The following is a 22,587-nucleotide window of genomic DNA, read 5'->3' as shown; positions in this document are numbered from 1 at the left end:
TTTTGTCTATGTTTGTGTAGGTAATTGCTAATAGAGGCCTACAATGTTCTCAGATTGCCTTTAATGGATTAGCATGTAGGAAATTGAGTCTCTAAATAAATATTAATTTTTTTCTGGCTAATTTATATAATCTCAGGAGTTTCTCATTATGTTAGATGGTCTAGAATTGTTTGTTGACACTTAAGTGAAATTTTTATTGAAGTATATACAAAATAGTATATAAACCACAAGTGTAGAATGGGAAGTTTTCAAAAAGTGAACATATCCCTGTGGCTAATAGCTAGATCAGTAAGCAGAGCAGCAGCAGATAGTTTAGAAACATTTAAAGAAATGAAACATTTGGAGAAATGGGGGATTTTGAAACGGTCTAATTTTCTTTATTTCCTTTTATAGGTTTTGTCAGTTTGTGTGTTAACAACAATCCTTGGGTGTATATTTGGGTTGAAGCCAAGCTGTGCCAAAGAAGGTAATTGGTGTTGCCTCTGTGTGTATGTTCAGCCTTATTCACAATGTACTCTAGAGATATTGCAAATTTGATGCTGCTTTGAGCCTTCTTAAAGCTCTTGTATTTATTTTAGCCATATAAAATTTTGTTTACTTAACAAAACTTAAAACATGGAAGAGGGCCTATGACCAAAAACCAACCCCAAAACAATCATAATAATAAAAAAAGTCAGTTAAGAACAAAGAAGCATGAAGACATGGCCAGCAGGTTCCTATGTGGTTCCCCTAGTGACCTTTCTCCCTGACTCCCCAAGGACTCTTGGACACTCCCTCCTCCCTCAGGAGTTGGCTGCTGAAGCAGCCTTAGAGGTTACTAGGTGACCAGTTGTCATCCCTGGGCAACCAGAAATTGATCACGGCCTGCTCTTAGGTTTTTAAAATTGCAGACTTGGGTAAGTTTCAAAGTAATAGTGAAATTGAAAAGCTAATAAGAAGCTTTTTTTTTTTTTTTTTTTTTTATTAAGAGCATAAATCTTCCCATTGTTGACAAGAATACTATAAATAAACTGAATCACAGTAAATTATAGTGGTCATTTTTGGCTTTGATTTTTTTCCCCCCTCTATGTAAATGGTTTTCCTTGGGATTCAGTTTTTAAAATTAAACAGCTTTTCTCTCCATTTCAAACATTCTGTTATTGTAAAAGTATCCATTTGAAAATGTTTAGTGATTGTTAAGCTATCATGTATTATTGAAATGAATAAAAAAAGAGTTATTTATGTAGTAAAGAGACTATTCAGAGTGACTATATCTAAGTTTAAAAGTAAAAAGACTTCAGTGTTTACCATATGAAATAATTCACCATGAGTTCAGTTTGACCCATCAAAATAAAGGATTGAAAGTAACCATTTTAATATGAGCCTAACATTTTAAAAATTACTAGATGCATACTAATGAGCTCTGAATAACAGCTATTATTCTAACAGTCTCCACCTTGAGATAGAAAAGTAGTATTTCTGACTCTAGAAAATTGTTATTAGCACTTTTTGTCCCTAAAATTGCTCGATTTCCAAGTGCCAAATGAGAGTTAAATTCTCTGCAATGTCTGGTTGGTTCAGGGAACTGTTGAAGTAAAAAACTAAGATAACTAAAATAATTCCTTTTTTTCATTGACCATGTTTTTGTGTGTATTTTTTCCTTTTTCTCCCTATCCTACTTTTTCTGTAAATCCTCTAAAAACTCAGCTTATTCAAAGGGTCTAGGAAATAGTTGCAACAGTGAAATTGTTGTTTCACTAAAGTGTTTTCTTTTCATATTTACCACTTAACCATTTAGCAAAAACTTATTAGTACCAACTCCACATCAAGTACTTTCCTAGGTACTAAGGATACAGTATACTGGGCAAAACCTAGATGGGACCTTTTGTGGGAAGTTTGGAGTTTAGTATGAGTCTGGAGTGTTAACCAAATAACCTAGTTGGAAAGGACAAGATTTTATAAAAACCTGAAAAAGGAAGTCAGATCTAGTCTGGGACTTTGGAAAAGCTTCACAGGGAAAGCCAGGCTGGGACAAAGGTGAAATGGGTATTCGGGGTCATGTGGCAGGTATAGGTGTTGGGAGCCCGTGTTCTATACCCCTTCCTTGCACCGAGACGCAGAGTGAGGTAAGCTAGGCAGTCTTGCCCTTTTTGAAATATTCCTAAATAACCACTTTTAGATTTTTTCTCCACATTTTTACATTTTTGGGAAACCCATGCCACTTATTAGCCAACTTTTTGTAGTATAAATAAAATATTCAGAACCAGCCCTTATTCTGATTTTTCTTTTAATCATAGATATTTACATCTTATCAAATCCAGTAGGGTCTGTAATAATTTTTTTTTCTGTTGTAACTGGGGTTTGAACTCAGGGCCTTGTACTTGCTAGGCAGGTGCTCTGCTGCTTGAGCTACTCCCCCAGCCCCTGTATAATTTTTAAAGTTGTCTTTTGTCTATTGCTGGAGATGAAATTGCAAAGTTTTATACATAAGTTTGACTTCTGTTTGTGTCCTTTTCTGTGTGTATTTGTGAAAAGACTAGTCACGGTGACCCGTCTGTGTTGCCTGATCAATATTTGAACCTGTTCTGTATCACACTTAGGTGTATTCATTGGTGCTTCCTTTGTAATTACATGATGATTGGAAACATCTACCTTGTTTGCACTTTTCAGTAAAAAGTTGTAAAGGCCGCTGTTTTGAGAGAACGTTTGGGAACTGTCGCTGTGATGCTGCTTGTGTTGACCTTGGAAACTGCTGTCTAGATTTCCAGGAGACATGTATAGAACCAGGTAAAAATGTGCAGGAAAGAGATGGCGCTGTGGGTATTAGGAGAAGATCAAAGGGAAGCTCTGTGGCTTTTAGGCATGTGATTTACCTAAGTCATTTGAGTCCTTTTTAACGGAGCATGTTATATTTTGACATTAACCTTTATATTTCAACACTTTCTTAAAGAAAAACTTTCACATTATTTGCCTTTCTTAATCATTTTATGGATAACAAAACTACCTATTTTTAAATGAATGAATGAAAGCCTTTGCAGTCTAATTTGTATTCAAACTAAATCCTAAAATCTGCTTGAAAAGTGAATACTTTCATTATGAGCCTAGTAAATAAAGAGTTCTTATATATTCATAATACTTTAATATAAAGCCATCAGAACAGGAAAACTTTTTCACTTTGCTTTGGATTTGATATGGAATTATCTTGAAATGGGAAAAAGTCAGACATAGATTTTTTTTTAAAAAGTGTTTTTTTTTTTTTTAGACAGGGCCTTGATATGTATGTAGTCTAGACTGGCCTTGAATTCATGATCTTCCTGCCTCAGCCTCCCAAGTGCTAGGATGACATACATTTGCCACCATTTAAAGCCTGACTTTAAATTTTGAGAACCATGAAAATGACTGGTAGAAGAAACCAAGGTTTTCATGTGAGTTACATGTGCTCAAATTTTAATATGATAAAGTTCTGAGTATTTCATAAAATAATAACAATTGGTACCAAATGATTTATATGTTAGCTCAGAGTGACCACAGTGGTGACAGGTTCTGTGAATGACTATAAGTTATGAAATAATTTTTTCTCTCATGGCTCCTATTTTAGATGAATATAATTCTGTGCTCACTTTGGACATGGTCAATTTGAACTGTGAACCGTATTTTATTATTTGTTTCTAGGACATATATGGACTTGCAACAAATTCAGATGTGGTGAGAAAAGGTTGGCCAGAAACCTCTGCTCCTGTTCAGATGACTGCAAGGATCATGGTGACTGCTGTGTCAACTACACCTCTGTGTGTAAAGGTCAGGCTTCCAGGGCTCATCCTGTTCCCTAGAAGCCTTCTAGTGGCATCAAGGATTTTGCATGAATGTTTCTTTTTATATTAACCATTGTATTTATTGACCACCTTTGCTGAAAAATACTTTAAAATATTTTTATTAGAGAATGTTTTAAACATATACATGAGTAGAGATAGTGTGTAATATAACAAACTTTATATCCATCATCCAGCTTAATAATAATTATTGTCTTTAACTAGTAAATCTTGTTTTTAACTGTAGCCATTCACTCTCCTGGCTCCCACCTCCCTATGTTAGTTTTATAATAGCTACATACTTAATGCTGTGTTTGTGAAGGACCATTTTTTTAAGTCCTGGCTGACATTTTTATCCCAGGTTTCCTTGTAGAAAATGAGGGCAATGTCTGCCATGTGTTGAGAGAGTTAATGTGAAGTTACTTTGAGATTGTTTTTGTCGGCTGATGCTATTGTAATGTCTTATTTAGGAGTTATTTGGTTCCTTGAAATTCATTGGCAGAACCTGATTTATATGAAAGAGAAATAAGGACATCAAAATACCAAAGATTTTATAAGGTGGTTAGAAGGAGGATTATAAATTCTGGCTGAAAATATTAAGATTTTGAAAATGAAAAAGGTATCCAAGTACTCACAAAGACAGTACAGTCTTCCCTCTGTGTCCATTGATTCTAGAATCTCTGGACACCAAAATCCAGGAATGCTCAAGTCATTTACATAAAATGCCATAATATTTGCATATAACCCTTGTGCATCAAATGATCTGTGATTGCTTTTAATACTTATATAAAGTAAATGCTTTGCAAATAGTTGTGATACTGTATTTTCAAAATAATGGAAAGAAAAAACTACATGTTCAATACAACTGCAGTTTTAAAAAATCTTCAGTTGGTTGAATTCAATGATACAAAACAAACAGATACAGAGGGCTGAATGTGGTATATTTTAATGTGGTGATTGTACATTCATTTTGTCTTTCTGGTATTAGCAAATTCTTATTATGAAACATAACTCCATATATTCTTAACCTTTCTCTAATGACATGCCCCATGTTGTCCATATGTCTATTAACATGTTTTGAGAATCTATATTAATGTATGTCACAAGCAATACAATTGTAATCTTACTAAGTGTGTTCACCTTATTTTATTTCTTGAAAATATTTTAGGTGAGAGAAGTTGGGTGGAAGAACCCTGTCAGAATATTGATAAGCCCCAGTGTCCAGAAGGGTAAGATTATATTCTGAGACGTACAATTGTTTTCTTTTTTAGAAGGACCACTTTTTTCTCTTTATAAATTAAGAAGATAGAAATAATAATCAACCATTGTTTCTTTAAAGGTTATTTTTAGGCAGTTCTTGGATTTTCTCATTAAACAGTGATCATTATTTTTTAATTGAATGTTAAATCATTCAGTGGAAAATAACTTTTTTTTTTTGTAAGATCACAATTTAGAACATATTTTGTTATTCTGGAAATTATTTAACCAGGTACTGGTAAAATAAACTGGTGGCCCAATAAACTCCTTTTATGTTTTGTATTGATTAAATAGAAATTGTTTCATACAGATATGGGCCAGTAAAATTACATACAACAAACTCTGCAGTCTCCCCAGGGTGCTGTGTTATAGATACCAGTTAGTGGACATTGTATAATAATGTTCTCCTTTTTGTGGGTTGCTTTTTGGGTGAGAAAATAGGATTGGAAAATGTAGGGTTAAGGGAGGTAAGAGAAAAACCAGTATTTGCTGTCAAATTTTCAATTACCAGGTAGACTGTGGAAAGTTTTCACACAGTTATGCAGTGATGTACAACTCCTCTACCATCTACCAAGTATCAACAGAAAAAGCAAAATTTTTGAACCATGGCTGCTTTGGGTTAGACATGCAGCAATCATTCCTCACACTTCTGTTTTGTTGAAACAATCATTATGTGTGTTTTTTTGCCTCCTTCTTTAGATTGTGACACCATTGTTTACTCATTCCTAACATTAAATTATTTCTTTGTTTAAATATTTGAATTTAATACATATCTCTTGATTTCTGTTTTAGATGTTTATATCTTTTAAATAAATTAAGCTTTTTAAAAAACTAAACATGGGACTGGGAATGTAGTATAGTGAGAAGGCGCTTGTCAGGAACTTGAGACTTTGGTTACCAGCACCACAAAACAAAACAAAACCAAAATATACTATATAATTTATACTGACTGAGGTGCCATTTATTAGAGATAATATCAGAAAGTGGTTGTTCAGGAAAAAACTTGAGGGAAACAACATGATAAATTTGTACAATGCTAGTTATGAACATTTATTTTCCTATAAATTATGGACATCCTATTATATATTTGGCCTATCTTTTGGACTTGTAGGAACTATGAATGATGTTCTCTGCATTCAAAGTAGTATGACTGTTTAATACTATTTGATGATAGATACATGTGCATAATGCAATTATAAAACATGCATGTGAATATAAATGCATATAAAATATCCTTTATGAGTGTGCTTGTTGACTTGTCGGTTTATTTAAGATCACTTACCACCCACTCTCAGTGAAAAATCCTCACTGGAATTATGCCAGGGTGGGAAAGCATAGAACATCTTCATTGGATGTATCTTCCATTTGCCTCTTTAAGTGTTTTTTTTTTTTTCCTCATTACCAGGTTTGACTCACCTCCTACCCTCTTATTTTCTTTGGATGGATTCAGGGCAGAATATTTACACACCTGGGGTGGACTTCTTCCTGTTATTAGCAAACTAAGTGAGTAACTTCAGGTTTGATTTCTGGGGCATCATGACTTCAGTGAGATAGGGTAGGGAGGTAGTGTTCATTGTAAAAGTACTGTCAAAACCTGACTGCTCTACCAAACTTCTCCATTCCAGAGTACTTGAACCTAATATAAGGCTCATATCCTTTTATAGTGTGATTAATTTTAAACTTCCCTGTAAATACTTCAAAGATAACAGTTGTCTTGGGATTTTAACCCTTGACCATTTTTATAAATAATTTTTCTTTTGTAGAATTTTGCATTCTTTTTGGGGGGAACTACCTTATTTATTTTATGAATACCACTTTAATACCAAAAGCTGAAAGTTTCTAACACTGTTATTCTGTGTTGTCATTTATATCGAATAAGCACTCTTTAAATCTTAATCAGAAACCTTAAATGAGTGATTAGTGCACAAGTAACTGATGAAATAGTCGGATGGCCTCTTCTTCATATTGATGTTACAATTTTAAATCACATTAATAGTCTGCAATATGGGTGTCAGTTGTACCATCATTACTGAAAGTGAGAATATCATCCATGGATAAAAAAACCAAAACTGTAGAATTCTGCTTGTTGTCAGTGCTCAGTGTTCAAGTAGCTAAAGTGTACTACTGGACTGAAGCAGAAGTAAGTAAATACAATTGTTTTAATGTTCTTCTGGAGTTCTACAATATTATTTCATTGTTTTAAACATGAAAGTCATCAGTAAATGCATACGGATGGCATCAGGCTTGTCTTAATTTTTTAATTTTCAGTTTTAAATTCTACCTAGAGGAAAATAGTTTTTATTAAATAAGTAATTTGGTATAGGAATAGCTTTGTCTGTTCTTACCAGCAGAACCACTGGCTTCGAAAGTTTTATTCAGCCCTTTGTTACCATGCTGGGGTATTGTTTGTCTCCATGGCCACAAGCATGGCATCTTGAGTTCAAAATTAAGAGGCTGTTGGTATCCATCTATATATGAAGTTTAAAAGAAGTCAGTGTAGGATTGGATAATTGGGGAATCAGCCTGTGACTCTGAACTGTTAGTAATAAGGCAATGAGACACATAGATGCATGCTGATAACAGTTTCAGGCAGTGCAGTACTGCCTGGAATCATTAGTCATGAGTTTCTTCCTCGATAGTAGAAGTGGCAGAAGAAGAGTGAGACACCAGGGCTAAACAATAGAGTTTAAATAATTAGGAGCAATCTGACTTCCCTGCTTTCTCGGATTTGAAGCCCCATGCCTTTTTTCTTTAAAGCAGCTAGCTCATGTAGGGGTGACATGTGTGGGATACAGGGTGGCGGATACTGTTAACCCAGCTACTTCTTCCCTCTTGTTTTAATTTGCAGATTTAGCTGCTAAAATAGTTTTGTTTACTACCTCTTATAATTCAGATATTTGACCACTAAGTAGTATCAAAGATCCTGTAAACATCACATTATTGCAACTTGTCTATCTTGAATTTAATGTTATTGAGTGTAGGATAACTACTTTAATTGACTTAATTATTGTGTTTGCTGCTTTTCTGAGTAAGAGGAAAAATAACTTTTATGTTTAACATTGAATTTGTATATACATGTTACTTTATAATTTATTTTGAATATTTGTCTGGCTAAATGAACACCTCCTGGGATAATTACTTTATATGATTTAGATTGTCATGTACCCAAGCTAAATGAGATAAGCAGATTATCAAATGTGTATAATAATGATATTTATTTTCTCCCCTTGTAGAAAACTGTGGGACATATACTAAACACATGAGACCAGTATATCCGACAAAAACCTTTCCCAACCACTACAGCATCGTCACAGTAAGCTCTGCATTTCAACTTTTACATAGCCACAGAAGTGAGATGTGATCAAAACATTTGTCATGGAAATAATTCAATTTCAGATCAGAAGAAAAGTTACTTGTTTTACCATGTGTGATAAAACAATATTTTATCTTTTTAGGGGCTTTATCCAGAATCCCATGGCATAATTGACAATAAAATGTATGATCCCAAAATGAATGCTTCCTTTTCACTTAAAAGTAAAGAGAAATTTAATCCTGAGTGGTACAAAGGACAACCAGTAAGTTGTATGTTTGTTTTAGCTATTAAATATTTATAAATATTTACAAATACTTATTTATTATTCTCATTTATTTCTGAGTGAAATAACCAACTTGCCTGGAGCTTTCAATGACCTAGTTCACTTACTGTGTGTGTGGCCATTCCTTCATAAGCAAAGATCTACCCTGATAATCCTATATGGAACTTGTATGCTTGCATAAATTGCGAGTAATTTATTTCAAAGACAGATTTGGGTTGTGCCTGAGTCATTTTTCTGCTCGATTTTTTCTTATAGTAGCAGCATATAGCAGTAGTCTTAGGTTTTTAAAATTATTATTTTATCATATTTATGGGACACACTGCTAATTTGACACGTGTATATAACATGTGATCAAATCAGGGAAATTATTTTTTTCATCTCTTTAAACATTAAAATAAATTTGATTGCACAAGCTAATAATGAGATGGAAGCGCTGATTTGGGCATCTTTCATTTACGTATATTGAATATCATACAGTAGCTTGTAAGTCTATACAGTTATTATTGGGGAATAGTTTTTTTTTTTTTTTGGTGGCACTGAGGTTTGAACTCAGGGCCTCACGCTTGCTAGGCAGGTACACTTACCACTTGAGCCACTCTGCCAGCCCTAGGGAATAGTTTTTGATCTTCACAAAGAAACTTTGTTTTTGAGAGGTAAGCCTTGTCTTCATTTGTGTGTGTATTTATTTAGAAGGACTCTTAATATGTACTTTTTTCCTTTTTGTAAATTGCCACAATAATTACATAGGGTCTATTTGGATAATCCTTGTGTTATTTTTAGAAGGAAAAAGAGCAAAATGTTTAATTCACAAGTTATGAATTCAAATTTTAGCTCTGATATTTCAAGCTTTGTTACTGTGGGTAAATCACTCTGTCTCCTAGATAATAATTAATTACCTTATAGGGTTATTGTGAGAAGTATATAAGTTAACATGATGTAGGATGCTTGTGGGAATATTATTCAGACCGGATAAACAGTAATAAGTGCTTAATGAATGTTAGTTAGATAAGGAAAAATATCAATAAAAAGTAAAGATAGGAGTACTTGTGAATTTTTCTTCTTTCAGGAGAAACCTATCAAGTAGTGTCCATCCTTTTTAGTTTAATAGTCTCTAATTATTTACATTTCTGTTTGCTCCTGCTTGTCCTGGTTCATGATTATCATCATCTAATTGCTGGAGCAATTCTAACTCTTAGCAGCATTCTAACCCTTGAGAGGAAGGCACTGGTGTGGCGGGGACACCCCCTTTCCTAACTTCTCTTTGTTGTCTTCTCCAGATCTGGCTCACAGCTAAATATCAAAGCCTCAAATCTGGCACATATTTTTGGCCAGGATCAGATGTGGAAATTAATGGAATTTTCCCAGACATCTACAAAGTATATAATGGGTAAGTGCAGATGGACTTTTTCTAGGACTTGCAGTGTGAGACAGTTGTGTTTTTATTATCCTTTGCTTCTTATTGACTCCTGAGTTCTAGCAGTTGAATTACATACATGTTAACTGAGAAATAAAGACTAAAAATAAGAACTCTATCTCAAAGAGCTTTTTTGATGGCTCCTAAATAGGCAGTATATCAAGTGTTTTCTATAAACTCTGATAAAATGTTCACATCTTTGAGCAGTGATAAAAAATGAGGTCCTGGTGAAAATAGAGATCTAAGAGTAGAGGCACTGCACATTTTAACTCTTGGAAGGAAAAGATGAATGAATGCATAGGTAGAAATGACTTTGTTGTGTGAATGTTACTTAAAAGAAGCTATTATATATAGTACATATGGATTTCCAGTTCCAAATTAATTTAACAAACTCGCTTCCTAATGTAAGAAACTGATTATAGTAACTACCCTGTGACATTCAAAATCCATGATGTATTGAGAAAAGATAAAACCTTTTGGAATTTGTACTGCAAAATTAATACAGTATTACTTGTGAGGGGGTGCAAACAGAAAAGATCATAAATCCCAGAGAAGAAAGGCATGTTGATTTCTTTAGTAATGTTATGCTATGTGTTCTGTATGGTTCACTCAAGCACACTGTGGTGCCTCTCCAGCACCTTATTATTTGCCACTGTTTTCATCCTGTAGATGAAACTGAGAAGGTAAATGAGACTTGACATGCCATGCAGTGTACTAGTATGGGAGACACGTAGATTAGTGATGTATGATGTCTCACTTTTTGGGGTCTAATGGAGAGCACAACTAACTTTATTTGGAGGTGGACAAGCATTCTGATGCGAGCAGTGTGAACAGAGCCCTGTGCCAGAGAAAAGCATAGTTCTGCTAAAGAAATGTTGCCTGGAGAGCTGTTATTTGTTCATTCAGTGCCCAGTTGTACTGAGTCATTAGTGAGTAAGCTCTTCTCTAGGCACCTTTTGTAAAGTGTATTAACATGCAGGTTATTTGTGTGGAAGGCAGTGACTGTTCTCAAGTCCATGAATAATATCTTCAAGTGGAAGACAGGAAACAACTTTTTTTTTTATTCATATGTGCATACAATGTTTGGGTCATTTCTCCCCCCTTCCCCCACCCCCTCTCTTACCTCCCCCGCCCTCTCCCTCTCCCCCCCCCCACTCCCTCGCTACCCTGCAGAAACTATTTTGCCCTTATCTCTAATTTTGTTGAAGAGAGAGTATAAGCAATAATAGGAAGGAAGAAGAAGGGTTTTTGCTGGTTGAGAGAAGGATAGCTATATAGGAAACAAAATTTTTAAATGCAATTACAACTTTTATTTATATAAAAGTTATATTTTGTTCCTTCATTAGAAAAGCAGAGTTAACTTTTCAAATAAAAACCTCTCATACAACTTCAAACATAAAACCATATACCTTGACTTCTTTTAGTATCCCTTAATGTATAAGTGATACTATAAGAAAAAATATGCTTTAAATCCACGCAATTATTATAGATTTGGCTTATTTTATTTATCCTTAATTGTAGTTCAGTACCATTTGAAGAGAGAATTTTGGCTGTTCTGAGGTGGTTACAGCTTCCTAAAGATGAAAGGTATGTAGAGAAGTAATTTCTGTCATCAATACTTCCTTGTTTAGAGAAATTGCATACTTCTTAAAAACTAGATTACAAAAAACTTTGCTAACTAAGATGTCTTATATCGAAATAAACTCTTTAATGAACTAGTATAGCCACATTTTGAGGAATTCCAAGCCTATAAATTATTTCTCAGCAAGTTTAGAAATGTTACCCCAGTGTTGTAGAATTTTTAATCATGATTAATTATTGAATTATTCTTTCCATTCTGTTTTTCAATGTGTTCGTAAAATATTACATTTTGATACTGTTTGATTTAGACCACACTTTTACACTCTGTATTTAGAAGAACCAGATTCTTCAGGTCATTCATATGGACCGGTCAGCAGTGAAGTAAGTACATTTTTATCAGTGATTACTTCATTAAATCTAGCACCATTTAACTGAACTTTGCTGTAAAGCAGGCTTCTAGATCATTCTTTAAGAGGCTATGATTTCTGGAAAGAGTGAATATTATGCACACTTATACTAAAATGGAGAATAAACTTTAAAGAAAATAAGCATTGGGAGAATTTATTTTGCTTATATTTTCTATAGTCCTAGGTTGAACTGATGAATTAAATTGTATATTTTTAATTTCAGATTTTCTATTAACTTCATATCCTCCTTTGACCTAAAAACCAAGTACTTTATGAGAATTTTATAAGCAATTAAGATTCTAAGTTCATATGAAAATATAGGGTAAGGAGTCAATGAGAAGAAGCAGCCTCCACGTATCTCTAGCTGCCTGAGACCATGCTTATAACAGAGCTGGAACTTTGAAGGTGGGAGGCTATCAAAGTATAAAAATATGCACCTAAGAATTCTTTATTGAGTGGTTGCTAGGAAACTAGAGATAGGAAATTGGCTTATGGACCAAATCATAATGTAGCATCTCACTTACCTGGGACCCTTCAGGAACTTGGACAGTTCCTGGCTATGTTTATTGTATGTATACTTCTTTAAAACAGAATTACTGTTTTCAGAGTTTATACAGCCATGTCATTTTTATATCTTGGAAGCAATAGAACAGAAAATGGTTTGAGCTTCTTTCCCTGTACTTCTAAGTTGACTCTCCTGATAGTTATTTAATCCGTGACTTAAGGTATAAAAAGTAAGAATCTGGGAATACTGTTGGCCATGGTAAAAGGGAAAAGAGTTATTGCTAGGATCCCTGGTCTATTTATATTTTGTTTCCTGTGATTCTAAGGCTTAAGAGATGACAGGTTTATATCCTTCCTTAATAAGTAGGGCTTCACCCCCTAATTCTTATCAATTCCCCTGCCCAGGTGGCTCAGGCTGGATAGTTTGTGAGTCTCAGTGTCTCTTTATCACAGGGTCCAGATTAAAGCCTCACCTGACATATCCATTGTGAGTCCTGTGTTGAGTAGCCCTGTTTGTGCTACTTTATTTCACTCTTACTTCTGCAGAAGCAGAAGAAGGAAAAGACAAAAGTGCATGCTCATTTTTTTCTTACTTGAATTTAAAATAGCTGCTTAGGCCATCTTTGCTGGTCTCTCTGCCCCTCTAAGAGAGTAGACGCTGCTTGAATTGCGTTCACTTCATTTAAGAGTGTAGGTAGAGGGGAGCTGACCTCACCAAGTCTGTTTCTGTCACTTGTATTCCTACATCAAGATCCATCTCCCGCTGACCCACTGCAGTTACTAACTCCGTTGTGTCCTGCTCTAATCCTGTCCTTCAGCTAGGCAGAAGTGCTTCGTCCTGAAAGTAGGTTAAGGAAGATGTGTGCCCCACAACTTGGCCCTCACACAGTTGGTCCACGGAAAACATTTCTCGTAGCTGTTACCTTGATTTGAACACTCAACCAGGCACCTACTATGACTTTTATTCCTCTGCTACAGTCACTGATAACCAAGACTTGTGTCTAGGTCACTCTGTCTACAAAAACAAACAAACAAAAAAACTCTAAGGGTCATTATCAAGTCATATAAGCTTTAAAATTGGTGCTGCCCTTTTCTGATTCGCTAGGGGTTTTCCAGAGTACTGCTTTTCTAGTGTGTTTTAATTCAAAGTTGAGCCCACACCTTTCAAATCAACTTGAAAGTTCTGTTAACCTCTGATGTTATTGACACCTCAAAACCCACTTTATCTTAATACTTAAAAATTTCAATTCATGTTGCTTAGATATCTTTTTTGATGTTGATATTGAAAGAGTTTGTCTCATTTGACTAACTGAAAATCTGATTTGATAAATTACAGAAAACATATGTGAAACTACACGAGAACTTTCCTTGAGTAGTTTTACAAGGAGAGAGGACAAGAAAAATGACAGAAGGCAGTTTGCCACAGCAGTTTACCATTCTGTGCCCTTGAAATATTCATGTGCAAAATACATGCAGTTTATAAGGAAAGAAGGGGCTCCATCCTAAGAGTTCTAAGTTAAAAAATTAAGTACATAGAACTGTAAGAAGCATTCACAAATAATTTGATACTTTTGAAAACTAGGTTACACTGTACTTACACAGTGACTATTTTCAAATGATCAGAAAATTCAAGAACAAATTGCTTGTAAAAAATAAAGTGGTGATTTAAATGCATTGGTTTCTATGGATTTGAACTAGTATTATTTTGACTTAAAGTGGGTGTCTAAATAGTAGCACTTGAATCTCAGGAAGAAGAAGCTAATCAGATCAGCTAATATCACTTCCCAAATTTATGGTTGACAAATACAGAATTTTGTCCTTTCCACTGTTAATGATTAACACTTGTTTACTGCTTTTCATGTCTTTGATCTTGATCTGTATTGGCCTAAGGTAAACTACTCTGTCATAGTTGCATTCACTGGATTTTTTTCTTTTTCTTTCCTTATTTTAAAAAATAGAGAGCTTTTGTAGAGAAATAGCCATTAGTATAGAATGCCTTTCGTGAGATTGCTTCCCGTTCTTAGGTCATCACAGCCTTGCAGAGGGTGGACAGCATGGTGGGGATGCTCATGGAAGGCCTGAAAGAGCTGGACTTGGATAAGTGCCTGAACCTCATCCTTCTTTCAGATCATGGTAATTTGAATTTTCATCATTCACTCCTTAGGCTCAGTGGTAGCACAAAAGTTTACTTGACTGATTTTTGTTTCATGATTTTTCCCTCAGTGTTATAGATAATACTTTTTAAAATGGTTCTTTATGAAAATTTTTAGGAAAAAAAATATATATAAAGTACAAATGAAACAATTTACAGAAACCTATGAACCCAACCTACTAGCAATAATGTACACATTTTCTGATTTGAGAAAAGCCTAAATACATCAGGATTTGAATTGTTAAAAATATTTTCCAATATTAAATTTTGGTAACTCTACAATTTTATATGAATTGGGACAGATTATTTTGTACTTTTCAAGTTGCTTTAGTATATAATACATCTAAAAGGCATATATTAATTTTGATAATGTTTTCATTTCTCATAATGCAGACTTTGTGATAAGTTTGTTAATAGTTTGGGGACTAAAGAGGTGGTGTTCATAAAAGGAAGAAGAAAGTAGGCTCTTTTAGTTTTCTTTTTTTTGCTGTTGTTTTTGGGGGGTGCACACCACTGGGATTTGAACTCAGGGCCTCATGCTTGCTAGGCGGGTACTCTACTGCTTGAGCCATTCCACCAGCCATTTTCTGTGTTGGGTATTTTTGATATAGAATATCTCGAACTATTTGCTTGGGGCTGGCTTCAAACCAAGATCCTTCTGATCTCTGTCTCCTGAGTAGCTAGGATTACAGGCGTGTCCAGCTTGTTTTGTTTTTAATGTTTTGCTTCAGAAGTAATTACAGAGAGCTGACTTTAGAGAGTCTGAAGATGTTACTTTACATGCTAAAGAAGCTCCAATCCTGTAGCAGACAGAGGCATATATCCTGTTAAAATACTAAGTAATTTTAGGCAAATAACTGCCTAAAACTATAAAGACATTCTTTACTCACATGACGATATTATAATACATAAATAAGAAACACTAAGGTAATTTGGGGTGAAAGAAAGGGAAAGTATTTTGAAAAAGTGAAGCAGTAGGTATAACTGAAACCCTGTGACTTGAATTAACTCAGGTGTGCAATGAAATATGAATGTTGAGCTTCTATGTAGTTAATTAAATTCTGGAAGTAAAAGAAATTCCGCATTCAACTCCTAGGCATGGAACAAGGCAGCTGTAAGAAGTATGTGTACTTGAATAAATACTTGGGGGATGTTAAAAACATTAAAATTATTTATGGACCTGCTGCTCGGCTAAGGCCCTCTGATGTCCCAGACAAATACTATTCATGTAAGTATATCTCTGTGATAACTTAGGATATGGTTCTATGAAGAATGTATTCCCCTAAATTACTGTATGTCTAAACTAGGGAATCAGTGTCATGATTAAATTTCCAGTGTGGATATTTGCTACATAGATGAATTTTGTTGTTGTTGTTTTGAGACAGGGTTTTGCTATTTATAGGCCAGGCTGGTCTTGAACTCATGATCCTCCTGACTCAGCCTCCCAAGTGCTGGAATTATAGGCATGTGCTCCTATACCTAGATTACTTAAATGAATTTTATGGAACTAAGTGTAAGGACAAAGTCCAACTAGTTATCTGTGGATTAAGTGTATTAATTTGATAATGTGGTTTTGTTGTAGTGTGTATTTTACTTGTATTAATTCCAGATTTTACTAGAAAGAAAAATTCATCTGCAATTATTCAACTTTAGATAACTAATGCCATTCCATTAAAATAACTTAGATCATTTTAGAGTAATATTTTGTTATGAGGAGGAATGCTAGCAATAATTACTAATTCTATAAGCAATTGGTTCCTGTACTCAGAAATGACTTCCTTAAACCATTTCAAAAAGCAGTAAGAATGTATCTTTTACACAGGAAAGGAGAAGAAATTTCATTCTTTCTTGACTATATGTGGAACACAAAATGCCAAGAAATATTTAAGATATTCTTTTGCAAATAAAGCCTATTCTGCAGCTGTTTCTAACCTCTGCTACTACTTTTCTAAATTACCATCCTTAATGACTTTAAGATGTGTAGGGAAATTTTTATCTTTTTAATATAATTAGTTTTTAAATGGAAAGAGAAATAAGCTTTTTAAGTTATCAGAATTGGTTTGGCTAAGTCTCTGCAATAAAATAAACTTCAGTAGATATTAATATCTGAATATTAATGAAGGAAAATAGATTCTACTGCAGGAAAATGGTTAAACAGGTATATTAATACAGTGACATAGAGCACAGGCTCCTTATGCACAGTGACAAGTTGTAATTGGTTTTGTGTTTTTTTTAACTTAGAAAAGCTGCACAGACATCCTTCCTTATCTGAGGGTTTCCTATCTATGGATTCAGCCAATGGATCAAAACATTGGGGGAAAATTGTATTTACACTAAGTGTGTACAGGTTTTTTTCTTGTCACTATTCTCTAGCAACACAGTATGATAACTATTTACATAGTATTTGCCTTAAATTGGGCATCTAGAGATGATTTAAGCTATGCCAGAGATGAATATTTATATGCAAATACTGTAGCATTTTATATAAGCAGTGTGGCATCTGAGTGTTTTGGTATCCGTGGGAGGTCCTAGAACCATTCCTCTCTGGATACTGAGGGGTGACTGTATGTGCTTATTCCAAAACTTTTTATAAAAAAACATACAGACAATGACATTCCTTAGGGATGTCTGAGGTGGGGTGGCTTTTATTCTAGTAAGGCCCCCAAACTTCATATATTAAAATAAAAACTGCATATCAATTTGTCTATTAAATATATTATACACTCAATATATTTTTTATCTAGATAATTTTCTCAAACTTATGTAATATACAGCTAAAAAGAGCTCAATTTAGAAAGTTAGATAGTGACATGCAGCACAAAGTATACTAGTAAATCAACAAGCTTATTATTTAAATTCAGTTTTAAATCTAATTTGCTTTGTCTTTCCTCTAGAAATTCTAGAATTATTGAATATTGAAATATACAAAGTAAAAAAATAGCAGTTTGCCTCCCTAAGTCCCTCTGAGTCCCTCTGCTTCACAACTCAATTCCCCTCTAGAGATAGAGAAAACCCCTGTTAAGTTTGGGTTGTGTCTTCCTGAGTATGTGCTGTATGTATATAAAATACGTATATTTTTACTTCTACATGGTGAAATCATACTTCATTTAGATGGATATGTAGATAGATATTTGGATGGGTGGACAGATAAATGGATTGTCGGCAGATGAATATAGTCAGCTGCATAGACAGGCATATAGATAAGCAAACAGATGGATGGGCACATAGATAGATGTTCTGTAAGTTACCTTTTCACTTAACAATATGACACTATTTCTTGGTGTGAAAGGGCAGTTCCTAAGGATCTGTCTTGTTCCTTTCAATGGCGAATATGCAATGTCTTTAATGACTTGTTTGAATCTGCTTTGGTATTTAAACATAGGATTTAAGTTTGATGTTCTACATTATTATATTATTTTTTAATTGTGGCATATCATCAGTTGTTAATTCTTATGTTTGTCCCTTTCAGTTGATTATGAAGGCATTGCCAGAAATCTTTCTGTGAGTATCCTTATTCTTCCATTATTTAGTTATTGTTAGTTTTATGTAATATGTATTTAGAGAAAAGGTTCAGTGTCTCTTCTTGGGATTATACTATTAGAATTTTTGATTATATGGGCCAACATGTAAGTGCTCCATAGCTTTTAAATGTGTTTGAGGATATGTTCCACTAATTTAGGTTTGAAAGTTTTACAAAATTTATTTATTAGTATCATAAAATTTATATGCTAGTATCAGAAGTAATTGAAAAAAAACATATATAAAGCTGTATCTTTAAAGCACTGTTAGCATTATAGTATTCCATTTCTTTCTAGTCCTCTTTTTATTAATTATTTCTAATAGTGGCACCAGGAACCAAACATGGTCTGTCACCTGCTAAGTAGTGCTCTATCAAGGACTTGCACCCCAAGCCCCAGTCTTTTTGTTTGTTTGTTTTTCTTTTTGTTTTTTTCTTTAATGCCCATTTTAAAAAATAAGCTTTTGTCTCATTATGAGTTATATATGCTAGCTACTTTTGTACTTGATCCATTTTAAGTCTTTTTTTTTTCATTTAAGTCTTGAAGAAAGTTCTTAACGATTGCATTAAACATGATATTTGAAAATCAGACCATCAGTTGTAATTCCAATATAATCTAGAGACACAGTCTTAAGAGTTATGGGGCTTTTATGTAGGAATAATTATGATAGCCAAATAAAAGTTTTAGGTGGCTTATAATATTTACTTTGTAAATTATGTAAGTAATAAGAATTATTATTTTTCTATCTGTGGATATTATTTTCCTATGTACTGGACAGGCTGGTAAAATGTTGGCAAGAAAAAAATTCATATAAAGTTAGAAAGGATTTTCAAGAGAAGTTTGCACATTAGATAATGAGAAAATGATGGTTGTTTGTTGTCTTTTGCAATTTCAGTGCCGTGAACCAAACCAGCACTTCAAACCTTACCTGAAACATTTCTTACCCAAGCGTTTGCACTTTGCTAAAAGTGACAGGATTGAGCCATTGACGTTCTATTTGGACTCTAAGTGGCAACTGGCCTTGTAAGTTCTGCAATCTCATAGCAAACTTGGCCTGATCTATTAGTAAGTCATGGTAACCATTGGGCCCTTTCAAACAATGTAGTTATGTGAAAACAGTATCAGTATGATTATCTTTACTCTTGACCCAGGATTTCTCAATCTTGGCCCATAAGCCTTTTGAGTCAGATAATCTGTTGTGGAGAGCTGTCTGGTGCATTATGGGGTATGACAGGATCCCTGACTTGTACCCACTAGATGAAAGTGGCACCCTTTCTCCAATTGCCACAGCCCAGAATTTTTCCAGACATTGGCAAAAGTCCTCTAGTGAGAGGGGTCACTCCTGCTTGAGAACTGATTATCTCTTTTGATTTATATTTATGTGTGGTCACTTGCCATGCATCTCTTCTACACATTGCAGTTATGTCTAATAATACTTCAAAGTCTAGCAGCTGGTGAAAGCACTTTATAATAATGAGCAACTGTGGTTTTTTGTTTTCTATTTTTCCTTTTGGAGGTACTGGTGTTTGAACTCAGAGCTTTGTGGTTACTAGGCAGGTGCTCTGCCAATTGAACCATGCCTCCAGTCCCTATCTTTATTATGCATTGTTTTTCTTATATGAATCCATCAATAAACATCAGTTTATTGGTACATTCAACAAATTATTTGGGTGATTGATGTAAAACTTGATCATTAACTCTTTTGATAATTGCTAAGAAATCAGTCATGATAAGTATCCCTGTCAATAAAACCTGCACAGTGAACCAGGGTTCAGTCAATACAACTATACCTTCTCCACTCTTGTTAGAGAACTGTGCATTTAGCATCTAATGGAAGAATATGAAAGGAGGGATGGTTATTACTGTCATGGGAAAATAATTAGTGAATATGTAAATACTGTGTCCTAAGCATTTCTTTAGGCTGCCTTAAATTGTTTAAAGCATGGTCAGGATTCAAAACCACTTCTGTTGTGATGCTTATGGTTGGTCACCTCTGCTTTTTATTTCATGAACAAACCAATTCTAAGTAATACAAAGGAGAAAAAAAGAGATGTTTCAAAGCCAAGTGGTTTTATTTACTTTTTATTGATGTAACAGAATAGTCACTTGTTCTTTATCAATGTGAGTAATAGTCTGGTTATCAATCATGTTCCATGAATTGGCTTCGTATTATTAATTCATAAATGTCAAAATTAGGAATCCATCAGAAAGGAAAAACTGTGGATATGGATTTCATGGCTCTGACAATGTGTTTTCAAGTATGCAAGTAAGTAAACCTTTTATACTTTATAAAACACAATTAATCTGAAGAAAACTTGATATATAAAGTTTGAAAGTTAAAAACAGACTGATTATATGTCTTAAATGAGAATTTATGGAACATATTTTCATGAGCTATTTTCTTTTGACATTGAAGAATTGTGTTAATATTTTATATTAACTTATTGCATACCTCCTTATGAAATATCTAGTAGTCATTTTGCATGTATTTGTGCTCTATGAAATAAATTATCTCAGAAAAACCAGTGGTTTAATAGATGAGAAGCTGTCATACTTAAGTTCTGGAAGGAGATAATACCTTATATTTACGTAGCACTTTAAAATGTTCAAGATATACTTGTATTATCCAGTTTGCTCCTGGGTGAGGAGGGCAGGGTAAGGTTTGTATACCATTTCATAGGTGAAAAATATTTTCATCTCCATTCTCTTCTGACCAAGTCAAGGATTGTAGTAAAAGTCAGAGAAACATTCTAAATGTCTTTAGGTTATATGTGCGATGAGCAATGAGAGTTAAAACTATATCCCATAAAGTCCACTGTGCATGATATTTTCCCCGTTATCTTAGCTTAACCAGTTTATGTAAGTACAATGTTGATAATATAAATTTTTGAACAGTTATATCCACAATTGAACTGTACTGATGAATCTATTGCTTTTCTGGCCAACCCAGGCCCTGTTTGTTGGCTATGGACCTGGATTCAAACATGGCATTGAGGTTGATTCCTTTGAAAATATTGAAGTCTATAACTTAATGTGTGGTAAGTATGAACAGAAAACAGAGCTGGAATGGGATTATTAAAAATAGATCACAGAGGGTCACCTCTGTGTGATGATGGTAAGAAAAGACACTTCTTTTTCCTGACCCAGAGATACTAAGATACAAAATGTACCATCTTTATACTAGTCTGATTTGTCTACTAGGCTACATACTGGTACAGTCTAACGCTTACAATGAGTTGGTCTGTGCATTGCTAGGTCCTCAGCTTAATTCTAAGACTTGAGTCAGAGCTATAAATGGAAGCCAGAAAAGAGTTTGGGAATAGTGAAAGTTGGGCAAACCAGTCAGAACCTCTGGCAGTAATAATAGTGAATGGATGTCAATGTCAAGGTTGTAGAAATGAAGGATCTATTAGGTAAATTCTTTGTTTAGTCTGTTTCTTCTGAATTAGTACTTTTATGGTAGGGTACTGAGTTTTAAGTATTATTTCCTTTTCCTGATAGTGATATTGGGCATTTTCAAAATCTTAAGTATGTCAAGTATAATTCTGTCAGTGGGAGCCCATAAACTTTAAATGAGCTAATATATCCCAAAGCACTTAAAATCGTGCCTGACATATAGTAAATATTTTATATATATTTGCTATTATTATTATTAAAAGCCTGATCCTTAGTCATAGAGCTGGATTTAGAATCCTTGGCCTACTATTATGTTTAGTAGCCTTGAGGCCGTGTGCAAAACATTTGCCTATCAAATACTGATGATAACTTCTTAAGTTGTTTTGAGGATTAAGTGAGGATTAAGTGTTTCTATCAAGAACATTGTCACAGTCTGAAAACCAAGAGAGTCTTACAGTTTTATTTTAGTTAAAAGTAAAGAACTCATTTAGGTTTTTAAAAAGTAAAAGTAATAATACAAGTCTACTATTTATCTGGTTTTGAAACTTCTAAGTAACTATTATTCTTGGAATTACGCAGATTTACTGAGTTTGACTCCAGCTCCTAATAATGGAACTCATGGAAGTCTCAACCACCTTTTAAAGAATCCTGTTTATACCCCAAAGCATCCAGAAGAATTACACCCCTTGGTTCAGTGCCCTGTCATAGTAACCTCCAAAGATAACCTCGGCTGCTCATGTGATCCCTCTGTAAGTATCTCCGAAAAGTTTACCCAACATGTGTGGTATATGTACATAACATGTGCTGTAGAAACACTTGAATGAAATAAAAATTTGAGTGGAAGGTAAGTGTGTATATTTATTTTTAATTCTAAGAGCACAGGAAAGACTTTTATTATTCATTTATCCTCCTTCTACTTTTTACATTTTCAGCTGTTTTTATCCCTAGGTGCTGTGTTGTGTTGAGGGCAGGTG

At 34.1% G+C, this 22,587-nt stretch overlaps 1 protein-coding gene across 2 annotated transcripts in view; it reads left to right on the top strand.

Annotated features, from left to right (window-relative positions):
• Positions 1 to 22,587, top strand: part of Enpp1 (ectonucleotide pyrophosphatase/phosphodiesterase 1) — a 66,385-nt gene that overhangs the window by 28,566 nt on the left and 15,232 nt on the right. The window contains exons 2-18 of one of the 2 annotated variants that reach the window (XM_020161001.2): positions 394 to 466; positions 2,650 to 2,766; positions 3,652 to 3,777; positions 4,957 to 5,017; positions 6,451 to 6,548; positions 8,279 to 8,358; positions 8,501 to 8,620; positions 9,919 to 10,028; positions 11,577 to 11,642; positions 11,945 to 12,017; positions 14,572 to 14,680; positions 15,796 to 15,927; positions 18,169 to 18,200; positions 19,113 to 19,240; positions 20,414 to 20,483; positions 21,168 to 21,255; positions 22,193 to 22,362. In XM_020161001.2, coding sequence (XP_020016590.2) covers positions 394 to 466; positions 2,650 to 2,766; positions 3,652 to 3,777; positions 4,957 to 5,017; positions 6,451 to 6,548; positions 8,279 to 8,358; positions 8,501 to 8,620; positions 9,919 to 10,028; positions 11,577 to 11,642; positions 11,945 to 12,017; positions 14,572 to 14,680; positions 15,796 to 15,927; positions 18,169 to 18,200; positions 19,113 to 19,240; positions 20,414 to 20,483; positions 21,168 to 21,255; positions 22,193 to 22,362 — 1,653 coding nt within the window. Of the gene's footprint in view, positions 1 to 393; positions 467 to 2,649; positions 2,767 to 3,651; positions 3,778 to 4,956; positions 5,018 to 6,450; positions 6,549 to 8,278; positions 8,359 to 8,500; positions 8,621 to 9,918; positions 10,029 to 11,576; positions 11,643 to 11,944; positions 12,018 to 14,571; positions 14,681 to 15,795; positions 15,928 to 18,168; positions 18,201 to 19,112; positions 19,241 to 20,413; positions 20,484 to 21,167; positions 21,256 to 22,192; positions 22,363 to 22,587 lie in introns of those variants that run through there. The other variant, XM_074074501.1, reaches the window with a different exon arrangement.

The sequence above is a fragment of the Castor canadensis genome, chromosome 1, assembly GCF_047511655.1.
Source record: "Castor canadensis chromosome 1, mCasCan1.hap1v2, whole genome shotgun sequence".
NCBI classification, from domain to species: domain Eukaryota; kingdom Metazoa; phylum Chordata; class Mammalia; order Rodentia; family Castoridae; genus Castor; species Castor canadensis.
This window is presented reverse-complemented; position numbering and strand designations above follow the sequence as displayed.